Source organism: Protomyctophum parallelum, assembly GCF_964188405.1.
Source record: "Protomyctophum parallelum genome assembly, chromosome: 7".
Taxonomy (NCBI): Eukaryota; Metazoa; Chordata; class Actinopteri; order Myctophiformes; family Myctophidae; genus Protomyctophum; species Protomyctophum parallelum.
The window spans coordinates 23,650,202-23,663,551 of NC_139705.1; the positions used below are offsets into that span (position 1 = coordinate 23,650,202).

General features: G+C 41.5%; 1 protein-coding gene across 2 annotated transcripts in view; it reads right to left on the bottom strand.

Annotated features, from left to right (window-relative positions):
- LOC310861194 (putative helicase mov-10-B.1) overlaps positions 1-11,992 on the bottom strand; it is a 15,989-nt gene extending 3,997 nt beyond the window's left edge. Inside the window, exons 1-18 of one of the 2 annotated variants that reach the window (XM_083768544.1) lie at positions 11,636-11,992; positions 11,419-11,536; positions 9,569-9,738; positions 9,148-9,259; positions 7,650-7,791; positions 7,011-7,266; positions 6,807-6,920; positions 5,691-5,871; positions 5,450-5,592; positions 5,007-5,189; positions 4,031-4,143; positions 3,369-3,565; positions 2,694-2,791; positions 2,093-2,190; positions 1,909-2,007; positions 1,212-1,314; positions 815-932; positions 356-547 (exon numbers count right to left, since the gene is read on the bottom strand). In XM_083768544.1, the coding sequence (XP_083624670.1) occupies positions 356-547; positions 815-932; positions 1,212-1,314; positions 1,909-2,007; positions 2,093-2,190; positions 2,694-2,791; positions 3,369-3,565; positions 4,031-4,143; positions 5,007-5,189; positions 5,450-5,592; positions 5,691-5,871; positions 6,807-6,920; positions 7,011-7,266; positions 7,650-7,791; positions 9,148-9,259; positions 9,569-9,738; positions 11,419-11,536; positions 11,636-11,769 (2,571 nt within the window). In that variant the 5' untranslated portion in view covers positions 11,770-11,992. Of the gene's footprint in view, positions 1-355; positions 548-814; positions 933-1,211; positions 1,315-1,908; positions 2,008-2,092; positions 2,191-2,693; positions 2,792-3,368; positions 3,566-4,030; positions 4,144-5,006; positions 5,190-5,449; positions 5,593-5,690; positions 5,875-6,806; positions 6,921-7,010; positions 7,267-7,649; positions 7,792-9,147; positions 9,260-9,568; positions 9,739-11,418; positions 11,537-11,635 lie in introns of both variants that reach the window. The other variant, XM_083768543.1, reaches the window with a different exon arrangement.
- Between the last annotated feature and the right edge of the window lie 1,358 nt (positions 11,993-13,350).

A 13,350-nucleotide genomic window follows, 5' to 3' on the forward strand; every position in this document is an offset into this window, starting at 1 on the left:
ACAGTCCAAAGGTCTAAGCATTAACACATTAAAGCAATTAACAACAATCCGTGAATTAGGCATTTAGGAGCTTCCACTATCCATTAACGGCCACACTACCCACTATGCATTATGCAGACACCTTTATTTGCGGGTGGAGGTGTATCTGTAGGCGTGTTGATGTGCTTTTCCTATAATTGTTATCTTGCACAGTGCACACACAGGTTTAGGAGACAACAGAAAGCGCCTCCTCAAACCACCCACAATGCTAATTCCGTCTGCCTCGACGCACAATGTTGCAGAACATTCACAGCTCAGAGGTCAAGTGCATGCATGCAGCTACAGTACACACACGGCACTGGGTGTGCATTCCCACCTGTTTCCTGTAGGGGGCAATGATACCTATCTCATGGGGTGAGATGGTAGATCGGCCATTCTTGCCCTGTGTCTCAAAGAGTTTCTTCAGGTAGTAGATCAGCACCTCCACCTCTGCTACGTTGAAGAATGAAGGACTGCTCTTCTCGCGCTCATCAATGCCCGTCACCCCGTGGAAGATCACCGGGAAGTTCTGAGAGACAGTGAAGCTGACTTTATAGATTGTTTTAGGACTGACTGCTTCACTGCTCACTGATTCATTGCTTTTTTCACGTTACATTCTGCACGTGACATAAGTGTCATAAGTGACACAAATGACACTTCTGGGGGGGTGTTGCTGCACACTTCTTCTGGCAAGGTGTATTTTAAGGTTGCTATAGACACTGTATGGACTTGACAGGAGCTTCACAAACAGGGCGACCGGATTAATCAGAACAAAGCACAATTTGAAATAAATTACCTTTTTGGGCAGGTATTCCCACCCGCAGTAGGAGTTGCGTAGCATCTCATCAGCACACGCTTGGAGCTCTCCGTCGTAGAACATCTCATTGGGAATCTTCAGGATGGCAGGATGGGACCTGACACAGCAAAACATAAAACACATGTCATCGCTGCTGTCGGGTGGAAACCTCATACATGTCCAAAACTGTTACTTTTCCGGCTTCAAAATCCAAAATAGCCAAAATAGCTTGTAGATAGTATTCACTACTTTTGTGTGACACTGTAAAATGACGAAGTAGGGCAATAATAAAAATAAATAAAAATAAATAAACCCAAAAAAGGTAAAGATATTTCAGCGGTATCAACGATATGACAAGATTAGACAAAGTCTAAAATAAACTAAAACACTACAACACCTGTAGTTCTTCAGCAGTTTGGTCACAAAACGATTGTTGAACTTCTCTTGATCCTTCTGGTACAGAGGGAAATCCCTCATCAGACGCTCCAACAAGGAGACATCTGCAAATGAGAGCTTTTATCTCCACAGATCAAACATCAGCAATTTGTGTGTGTGTGTGTGTGTGTGTGTGTGTGTGTGTGTGTGTGTGTGTGTAATGTTTATCAAGTCCAGCATTAGATCTGCCACTCTGCCTCATTCCCATCAAGTCAAGTTCCTCTTTCCTGACTTCCCTGTAGTTTTGTAATAGTAACATGTGTGTCTGTATTACTGCATCTGTGCCCCACCCGTGTGTCTGTATTCTGCAGCAATAATAATAATAATAATAATGCAATCACACACCCTACGCAATGCTTAAGCTATAGTATCGTGCTTGCGTGTGTGGTAAACAGCCCAAAGTACAGGACACCTGCTATAGACTGCCATCATCATCAACTTCTGCTTAGTCTTTACGATTGCAGGAATCATTCTGGATTCTACATTTCTCTTGCCTTGTCTAGCGATTTCTGTTTCCGCATCAAAAACATGTTGTAACAACCGTGTAGCCATCCTAGAAAAAGGAACCAGGCCACCATAAGCCATATTTTGGGTCATGCCATCAGTGTGTGTGAGTGTGTGTGCGTGCGTGCGTGTGTGTGAGAAGGGGCAGCACCTACCCATGCCATATTTGATTGCCAGTGGAGATCTGAGGATGGGTCCAAGTTGCTTGTGGTCTCCGGCCAGCACTACCTGACCAGACTCAGCGTGGAGTAGCCCTGTGTTCCATGGATCATAAATGAGTGGATACAGCATAAACACAACTTAAACACATGTGCCATGATAATTGTATTTATCTTTTACCTGCCAGTGGGATTAAGCATTCCGTCTCCACAGCGTGTCCAGCCTCATCCACAAACACGTGTGTGTAGTGGCCTGGGGGGATCCCTCCAGTAACCAGCCTGTACACATGAGAGAGAGAGAGACCACAGAATGTCATGCAAATACATTAGAAAGTAATGTACCTGCTTAATGATGCAGTGGTTACAGTGTCCGCCCTGAGATTGGGAGGTTGCAGGGTTCAATTCCCCAGCTGGATCATACCAAAGACTATAAAATGGGACCTAATGCCTCCCTGTTTGGCATTCAGCATCAAGGGTTGGATTGGGGGCAGGACCGAGCGACGGACCAGGATTTGTAGTTTTTTGTAGTTTTTGCATGGCACAGGTAAAAGGGTGCCTGTAGAAACGCCTGGCTCTAAAAGTGTTAACTGTCTACAAGGGAAATACATTGTAACCCTCCTTCAAAACCACTCTCAAAGAGAACTTACAGGTATGTGCAATTCGAAACTGGCACCGGTAAAGAAAAAGTCAAAGTTCAATTCTACAAACTGTTAATACAAATGTCAATCAATCAAACAAACAAACAATCAAACAAACAAACGTTAGCATCTATCATTAGCTACCTTCCAGCAGTGATCAGAGTGGTGACTATGATCTTGTACTTCATCAGCTCCTCTTTAGGGGGATACACATATGTATCTCCTTCCAGGTTAGAGCAATCCTATAAGAAATACATGCGCAGGAACAACATGCATACAAAATACAAGCGTGAGGAATGGGCTCACAAAAACGTGCTGTGTTTAGTGCTTCACTGAACAGAAAGAGGAAGACACAAGGAAACAGCAAAGAATTAACTCATGCTATCCCACTAATACCTGGAAAGCATCTGTGTCATTTTATACTTGTTAACCATGTGAGTGTTCAGATCTGCTATTTTTTTTAAAAGTCGTGAATATTGTGTAAATCTTTGAATATATGCATTTTTAACGCATTATTTTTGCTCATCATTGCTTCTGGCGGCCCCTGCAACAATATTTTCAGATCGGGGTCCGTGGCCAAATACATTTTGTGTGGCCTTGACATGAAAAAGTTTGAGCACCACTGACAAACAGTAGAAAGTCAGAAAACTGTTCGGATTTACATAGTCTCTTGAGACAGACTGTAATTCAAAGGAAAAGAGGGCGCTGTTTTTCCTTTATTTTATGCCGATGGATTCTCAGATTGGGATTTCGAAGACATTCGTAGAATCGGCATCAGGTCTTAATGGGTCTTAATGTTGTTAGTGTTACGGTACTGACCCGTAGACCATCGGGAACAAGTCTAGGGTCCCGGCTGCTGGCGTACATGCGGAACACCGTGTGTGGGTCCACATGCTCTATGATCTTCTTACAGAGGAGGTCGGAGGCACTGTTGGACGGAGCACAGGCCAGGATGTGGCAGGAACCCTGGGTCTTCACGATCTGCTTGATGGCCTCGACCATGGTCACCGTTTTGCCTGACAAACACAAACAGCAGCAGGAATTAGGTAAAGAGATTTGATGGGAGAAGATAGGGGAATGCCATAGCAGAGACACCACTGATGGATTTGTGTAAAACCATTTAGACCTGAGGACGATTCTAAAAATGCCTTCTAAATCCTACCAATGTTTTCAGAAAAAACGTACTTGTATGTTGCTATATATCGTGTAAACCTAATTATGTCCAAAACTGTTACTTTTCAGGATTCAAATCCAAAAATGGTTCAAATTCAGAAATGGTGAAGATACTGTAGCAGATCTACAAGCTCAAAGCACACCGTGTGTCGAGCTTGTGGATCTTCTACTTTAGTGTGACGCTGTAGTATGATCAAGGGTTTGGGTTAGTTAGGGCATTCATTTATGAAGAAAAAAAAAAAACTTAAAAAACACAAAATGTTAAAATATGTGGTTAACTAAAATGACACAGAGACGATCAAATATACCTGTGCCAGGTGGTCCAAACAGCAGATAAGGGGCAGGTTTAGAAGACCCTGCTACTATGTGTTGCACGGCTGCGTACTGCTCAGGATTCTTCTCCAGATTTCTGTCAAAAAGCCTACAGAGAGAAAGGCAGAACCATCAGTTTATCTGGTATGGCTTCAGCACTAGTGGTCACAATACGTACTGTACGAATGATCTCTTATCAATCTGCATTGTGATGCCAGGTATCCCCCTCCCTTTCCAATTTTCAGACCAGTTAAGTGTTGCATGCATGTGATTGGCTACACCATACATGGGCAACTGGCGGCCCGGGGGCCACATGCGGTACCCACCATCACTCAATGCGGCCCGCAGGTTATTATCCGAACATTGGTATATTATTGATTTCAGATAATTACTAGTATTAAAATGTTGTGAAATTGTCTTTTTTTATGTCCAATGTATTTGTATTTAGTTCATAAAGTTAACATAACTATTACTAAATGCATTTAAAATTATATACAAATGTTACTTATATACAAACGTATTCAAGATTTCAATTCAAATATAGCAAAAATAGCTGATCTACAAGCTCAAAACGTGTCGCATTGTAGATCGGCTATTTTTGCTACAACAGTAATATGCAATGTGGCCCTCTGGAGTGTGTGTGGGAATATAGTGGCCCACTACATGGTCAAAGTTGCCCACCCCTGGGCTACACCAACTCCAAACAGCCCCAAAGACACATGCCAGCACTATTTACGCCTTTGATTCCAACAACAGAAGTTAGAGGGAGGCAAATATTCAGCAATACAGATTTCCCTCCAGACTTTAAGTACTGTATATACTCAAGTATACAATTTGTTGACTGGGGTCCCCCAAGGCTCTATAATGAATCAAGCAAGATATTTCCCTCAACAGCCAATCTCTTCACCCCAGAATAGGCTTCATGTGCTTAATGACTCATCAATATGTGGATAGAATGACTGGATGACTAACCTCAGTGTGGGCAGCTCTAGTAGTTGTTGTTGCCTCCCTAGGGTGGCAGTGTTGGGAAACAGCACCTTTCCCAGCCTGTGTTCAGCCACGAACTCCAGTGCTCTGTGCTGGACGCGCATCATCAGACGGTTGACTATGAACTCCACACTGAACTTCATGTCATCTATGAAGCGATCCACCAACCTGCAGTCCAATTAAGCAATATTACACGAGAGGGTGTGGGTTAACGTGATTGTTGCCACGACAGTGATGCGGTCAGGAACGAGACGAAGTCGAGTTCCGCAAGCATCACTGAAGTGGCAATAATCACATCAAACCACACCCTCAAGTGTAATATTGCAATTATACAACAACCAAAACCTGATGGAGTATAAAATATATTGTACGCTATTATACTCTGCATTGTTACATTTGTTATACATTGCTACAGTCTCTGGGCTTACTGTGAGCTGAAGCCCAGTTTGACTTGGTCCAGCTCCACACTGTGGACATATCCTTTGTATTTCACTCCTTCTTGCCCCTTTGGTTTGACAAGCAGCTGGTCCCCACGAAGCACAGATGGACGGTTCTCAGACACACCTTCAACCTAACAGGAGAGGATGAATGAGTGTCTGTGTGTGTGTGTGTGTGTGTGTGTGTGCGCGCGCGTGCGTGCGTGCGTGCAAGAGTGCATCTCAAACTAACCTCCAAAACGAGAAGTCTCTTGTTGACTTTGTCTCTGACCATGGAGGCGTGTTCTCCATCATCTTTGGGGATGTCGTATCTCCTGATGTCGAACATCGTTTGAATCTCCTCCAGAAACAGCATCAGCTGGAACTTCGTACAATAGTTCTCCTCGCTCAATGGACTCTCAAGCAAGGACTTTCTACTACAAAGAATGCATTGCAATCTGTTACATAATTCAGAACTTCAACTTTATTGTCACATCACAAGTTTACAGGGAAAGTTTACAGGGAAGTGAAAATTCCCAAAATAGGTGAAATTCTTAGTCGTACAAGCTCCCATCATTTGCAGTTTTCTGGAAAGTTGAAAATAAGTCAAATATTACTAATATAATAGCAGCAGATATTCAGATAATTACATAAGGTGCATAGTTCCTTTAAGTCTGCCATACCAGCCCTTATGAAAAAGAATAGCCGTTTTGTATTTTAAAACAAAATGGCAGACACCAGAAGGTTAAAGAGCAATACAATAGCAACAGATATAGAATACAAGCCATGTTATTTCATACTCAGTTTACCCACACTTCTGGGAACAGAATCTAAGCTGTTTATGCTGCCCTACAAAGCCGAAGTACAGTAACTACGGAACTTGTTTTTGTCCGATATTTGGCTTAAAAGTGTTTCAACTGGTCAGCCAAGTGATATTACACTAACTGTTACAGTTCTTGAGGTAATTGTTTATCCCCCAAAATCACAAAGGCTAATTTGACCTTTGGGATCCACAAATAAATTGGTATGTCCAAAAACATAGTTACTGCACTCTGGCTTTGTAGGCTGGGCAGTATAGTCTCGCGATTAGTGTCTTGCACATACATGTGCAGTATTCAGACCTTGGAAGGAGTTGAATGTTACTTGTTGCCTTTAGTGGCCAATGATTTACTACCAAGAGTTGACAGGGTCAAAAGTTAACTTCATTGTATGGTCAATAAACAGTCATGATAATTGATGTTGCAAATAGGGAAAGATGAATATGCTGCAATGGGTTGTAAAAGATTTAAAAAATGTACATGTTTCCCTGTTTGCTTATTTAAAAGTGGTATGCTTTATGTGCTGATAATCCAAACTACGTCACATTTACCTTTTATCACGGACAGAATTCGGGTCCTTCATTGACATGATCAGCTGTGTCATGTATGTAGGAACCGCATACATTTTCAGCCCAACTTCCATTTTGAGGCGCAACACTGACAAACTGTACAATACATGAGACAATTTAATCGATGCATCACTGTTAGTCAACATTTACATTCCACTTCTAGTCAACAACATAAGTATGGCATACTTCTCAGGTGGCAGGCCATCCACAATAGTGCTCGTTGTCTGACTTTGAAGTTTGATGGCAGGGATGACGCAAGGTTTGTAAGGGGCTTCGGGGCCCAGCTCCTTTCCAAAAGATGTAACGCATTTGGCCTCAATAATGCGCACAATGTGGAAGGCAGTGGAGGATGGCAGGTCTGCTTTGAACTCAAAGGCGAAAGTTGCTGGATAGTAACCTACTAAATTGGTACGGAAGAGGACTTTGATTTTGTAGCTATCACCTGGGGACAGAAATGCATAAAATATGACAATATTCCATACAGTTATATAACCCATAAATAAACCACATGAACCCTAGCATCCCTATTCATGGCATGTCATAAATAGGTGTACATCTGTCAAAAATAGATTTACAAGCTCACAACACATTGCACTGAGATGCGTTGTCGTTGTGAGATTATTTTTGGCAAAGACATTTGACGTAGAGGGGACCAAGACCCCTGAGTACCACGGTTAATTATGTATACCGGTATTATATTTGAATCAGTGATATTATACAAACATATAGATGGTAGATTGCTATAACAATCCAGTCTATTATAGTGATTAAGAAACCAGACCTTGTTTTTTTATTGCAGCAATATATAGCAATTAATAAATTCACCTGGTTTCAGTTTCAGTGGGTTGGCACGGGTCACTTTATGGTCATCTTCCAGAGAAAAACACTTTAACCATTGCAGAGGACTGTAGTAGGTGAAACAGACTGGTTCTGTCCCTGTGTTCTCCACACACAGATGGACCACATGCTGTTACAGCGAGAAGAACAAAGTCACTCAACGGAACTCTATACTGTATGTATATCACAATCTTGCCGATTTTAATTAAATACTCCAGTAAGCGAGTAGCATAAATGGACTGGGAGTACAACAGGTCTGCAACAGTGAACCACTATCAACAATAATACTCACCCCAAAACACACTCGCTTCTTTCGTGGACCGCTTGCCCCCAGCGGTTCTTATTCTTGTATTAGTTTGACTTAAGTGATAAGGTTTGGAATAAGCTCAGTGTTAAGCGTAGTTTTACTGAGGTTAAGTTTTGCAATATAAGTTAGGTTTAGTTTCGTTTAATTAGTTCCGTAATGTCCTGCCTGACATGGTTGAGCCTGCTGGGGGCTAGGCTCCCGTCTGTAAGCTACCCGGGTCATGGAGATACAAGCTTTTCCACCACGGCACGGTAAACAGCACAACAAGAGGCAAGCTTAGGTTTAGGCATAGTTTACTGAGCTTATTATTTTTAGGAATAAAGTTAGGTTTAGGCTAGCTCTGGTCCATAGCCTTCTACTGCTTCGATTCTGCCCTGCAGTAAGGCTATGGGACTATCAGTTTTAAATCTCAAATCGAAATCAGACCAGCCTCTCCTCTTTTGTGGAAATCTCACAAACGTTTGACCTACTCACCAATACAAAGACGTGTTGTGTCAATAGAAAGACTACTTTCCTTAGTGGACGCACTCTGAGACCCCTACCACAGGTATAAACGGTACTTTTTGGCCAAAAAGGGATTTTGTTTCCACCGGGAAAAAAATACTTTTAGTTACTCCGCTGCGCCCTCTACCGATATTGCCCAGAGAACTGCCTCATAGAGAATATTTTTCCTCCGGTGAAAAAAAATCCCTTTCTGGCCAAAAAGTACCGTTTATACGTGCAGTATAAAGGCTATGGACCAGAGCTAGGTTTAGGCATAGTTTACTGAGATTATGTTTAGGAATACCTGGTGGTGACCGTTCTGAGGTCGCGGCATTTGATACGGGGCGAGTGTGTTTTGGGGAGAGCGTTTTGTATTCCTATCAACCTGCCATCCCTATTTTGGGCATTATAGGCAAAGATTACCAAAGAACAAAAATAGCATAGGCCTATGTAAAATGTATCATAATGCAACACGTTGTGAGCTTTAAAAACCCCTATTTAAGTGGTTAATCAGAATAATCAATTTAGTCGATTCAATGATATGTTAAAATATAATATCCCAATTTTTTCCCCCTCAAAACAGTAATCAATACAACAATAATCACTATGAGAATATAATAATCAATAGCTGAAACCCTACTTGCCTATGCATTCTAGCAGATATTGTACTGTCAAAAAGTGTTTATCGACACACACCTCATACACGCCTCCATCACATACTACTCCTTCAACACCTAGAATCTTGCCGTTCTCAAAATCATGGTCTGAGGTGATGCAGATACCATGTTTGTCCGAGATGAACTCAGCCCTGTCGATACAACATGACAACATTATTGTACTGGCAGATTCACGTCCATGTAAATAATACATTCATGATTATATGTAACAAACTAAATGTATGAGTGTCACTTTGAAAACATAACTAAAAGTCACATGAGCAAAATTGTATACAAGATATTTTTAAACAGAAACGCTAATTTCAGGAACAAACATTTCACATGGGATTCCTGTAGTCACAAAATGAAGTAAGAACCCAAATAACATCATCAGAGCAGCTTACTGCATACATTACATACTGTATGACTAGTGTATAAGCAAATTTCCTTTGTCCTCTTACATGTTTGTATTGAGCTTGTCCATAAGATCACTGGCAAATTTCTTTCGGGTTGGGGGTCTTTGGGCTCGAACCCCAGTGTTCTGTTCACCAACGTCAGTTGATCCATTCTGGGGAGCCAAATGCTGCTGACTCCTGCGTGAATGCCACTGGTCCTGATATACGGCTGTGACCTGTAGTATTTCAATAACATAAATGGTATAATGTTGAATGCTCTTGCCAGTTATTGCCCTATGCCCTGACAACGTGATGACTCACTTATTTGAATGAGATGTATAAATACAAAAACATGTCTCAGTGCTGTAACTTAAAGTGCAGTACGCATACAGCTGCATAGCATAGTACATATTTGAACGAGTCACCTGTAAACCTGTGATGTGAGTCATGTGACAGTCATGATACAAGTGTGTTAAAGACTGTGGTCACGCCATTTGCCGTTTGAAAAAGCCTTGTAAGTTGTACAAACTCTACACCCTGCATGTAGGCTACCTGGTCTAATGGAGGCTTATGGTGGAGGATGAAGAGGTTGAGGTTCATCCATCCACCTCGGCCTGACTCCTGATCCTCCAGGCTCCAGGCCAGGGAATGAACTATACTGCAGGCTCTCTACACCCAATCCCTATAGAGCGTCGCAGTCCCGTCCCCTGCGAGAGCACCAGGAAATAATTCCCCATTCATTTCCCCCATAGACGTTTCAAAAAGTATTTATTTAAAGACCTTTAAAGCCTCGGACAAAGCCAACTTTGGGGCCGAACAGATTATTAGAAATACGAAACAAAGGGCAGGGTACAACACTTTTTTGTTATTTTTCTTTCTTTCTTTTCTTTCTTTCTAATTATTTGTCCGGACCAAAATAAATTGTTTATCGTCATGAGTTGTCACCTGTCGAGTTGGCTTTGTCCGAGGCTTTAAAGGTCGTCAAATAAATTATTTTTGAAGCGTCTATGGGGAAAATGAATGGGGAATTATTTCCTGGTGCCCTCTCCATCTGAAAGGGGCGGGACTGCTACGCTCTACATGTAATGATGTAATACCTGTATGATGCTTTTGATTGATTGATTGATTTATTAACAGTTTGCAGAATTCCAGTACATTTCAAGTACAACTCAATACAAAAACTGTTAACAGTGAGTGGACGACACCATAAAGCATTATACTTGTTAGGGCCCACCATTTTCAATTCATCATTTGCACCTAGCCTTGGATCAAGATTATCGTAGAATGTATTTTTTATCGCGTCTGACATTTGTCAAGCAAATGTCAGACTTGATTAAATACATGTATATTTGATAGTTTTGAGTTGACTCTTGATCCAAGGCCTGTTTAATCCAGTCTGTGGCCGATTTTGTGGGAAGTTCCCAATGGCCATGGTGGTAGTGAGGGGGCGCATCCGGTGAAAGCCGGAATTACACGCAATGTAAACGAGGGAGGAAATGGCGTTCGTCCACAGACGGGATTAAAACACTTCATTATTGCAAATGATCGACCAATACATTGCACAAAGACTGCGCTGCGTTCGTTAACATTTGGGACAAGCGGGTAAGCACATTATCATTTGCATGTGTACATGTTCGGAGTAAGAGCTGCGCTCTTTACTGGTGAAATTTAAAGTATTTATTATTTAACAGTATGCAGAATGGGTACATTTCAAACGAAAGCACAACTCAATATAGCTCAACTCAATACAAAAACTGTTACTGTGCTGCTGCTGTTATCAAGCAGACTAGCAGAGTCGACAGATTCGGAATCACATGAGACGTCCTCACGGTGACGTCATTTCTAAACAATTAAAGTTTGTCATCATTCTTTTTTATTTTCTAAAACAAAAAGTTGCGCTGAGAAAAGATGCTCACCTTGGGGGTGAAACGAACTGCAGTTTTCCGTTTCTTTGAGTAGAGCTCGACTTTGTGGGACACTTCCATAGCATAGACAACTCTATAAAAGCTTGGATATCTGCGTCCTTCCTCATTTCTGAAATATAATATAGTAGTAGCCCACACCATAGTTTAATGGGACTGGTGAATATCACAAAATGTATCTTTTCACTGCTTATCTGAAACCAAAACTCACCTGCTGTTCCTGAACTCAAGATTATAGATTTCTTTTAGTTGATACATGTATTTGACTTCTGCTCGATCAGTCTCGTACAAAAAGTCAAAGAAATCTAATCCAATTTCGCAGACCTCGGATAATTTCATTTTCATCCTGTACTGTAAATGTTGCTATTCAGAAAAAACTGCTCAGTTCTGCTCGATCGTCAAGTTGCACTATAATGTCAATGTGACAGACGCCAGACAATTAATTAGCTAATAAACTCGTTCTGTATCCTTGGGTATTCCAGTTGGGCCGTTTAAACTTTCGTGTCGGACCGCTGGTGTTGGTTCTGGTTGCGTTACTTGCAAGTAGACTGACATGGATTGGGACAGATGTCTGTGTGCCGCCCACACACTACTGTGAGTGACTGTGAAACCTACAAGCAAGTGCGCCACGTGGTTCTTCATAGGAAACGAAACCTACCACCGGTAAAGAGTATTAGCTCCTTCTTAAAAGAGCTGTAGGATACACTACAGTGGACAGCTGGTTATGTAGCTCTGCTATTTTCCCTATTTCGAAAAAGGAAAAGAAACGAAAAAAGACAGAATATTTTTTCAATATTTTATTATTTAAATCGTTAAATTTCATGTCATGAAAATCTATTATTTTTTATGATTGAATAAATGAATTGATTAACTCACCCCATAGGTCCTTGAGGGGGGTCCATGTGGTGATTGGCATAGGTGAGGTGGATACCGGTAGGCCTATGTGCAAAAGTCTTGTTTTTAGGCTACCCATGATGTCATGTGCCTATCACAGGGCAGACAAAACAACAATACAGACACAATCACATGATAGGCCTTGATATTGCTGCTACAAGGTCATTCTGAAGTCAGGAGAACTATTTGAACTATTTGGTAAAGATTTGAAAATAGATTGCATTGTGGCCAACTGCTTTTATGGCTCACTGCTGTGCACAGACTTTGGTCAGGAGGACTAACAGAACACCCTGATAATAGAATAGAAATGCTTCTATGTTGGTCTATGTTTAAAGGTATATTCAGTGATTTCACTCAAAAAACCTTAGGTTTCGTTTTTGGCTGTGGGACCCAGCCTTTCGTCCAATCAGGATAGAGAGTCAAAAACGAAACCTAAGGTTTTTTGACCCCCAGGGGTTAACTGGGGACAGGGAGGAACTCCTTATATGGCCAGCACACTCTATAGTAGGGAGGATTATCACAACAAAACAAAAAAATAACACGTCTATGGGCTTAGGGCACATTTTTGCGTGTGTGTGTGTGTGTGGGTGCGTGCATGCGTGCGTGCGTGTGTTTGTGTTTGTGTGTGCGTGTGTATTGACCTTTGACCTGTATCACTCACGTCTAAGGCTGGTGTGTTAATCCAGCCTGTCACTAGTGAGTTGTGACTGTATCTTTTAGACACTTGAAACCATTAGGCCTATCAGTGGGCAGTGCATGGTGGAAAAAAGTACTGAATTGTTTTACTTCAGTAAAAGTATCAATACAGCAATATAGAAATGAATACTCTGTCCGGAATTCAAAATGTACTTGGTATTGGTATCAAAATGTACCAAAAGTAAAAGTACTCATTGTGCACAATGTCCCGTTTCAAGTTTTCGAATAAAAATCTTTTGAAAATAGCAGATCTACAAGCTCACAATGTGTCGCATCACGAGATCGGCTATTTTCAAATGGCCGAATGGCCGAAATGTATACAGGGCTTGTTAATTG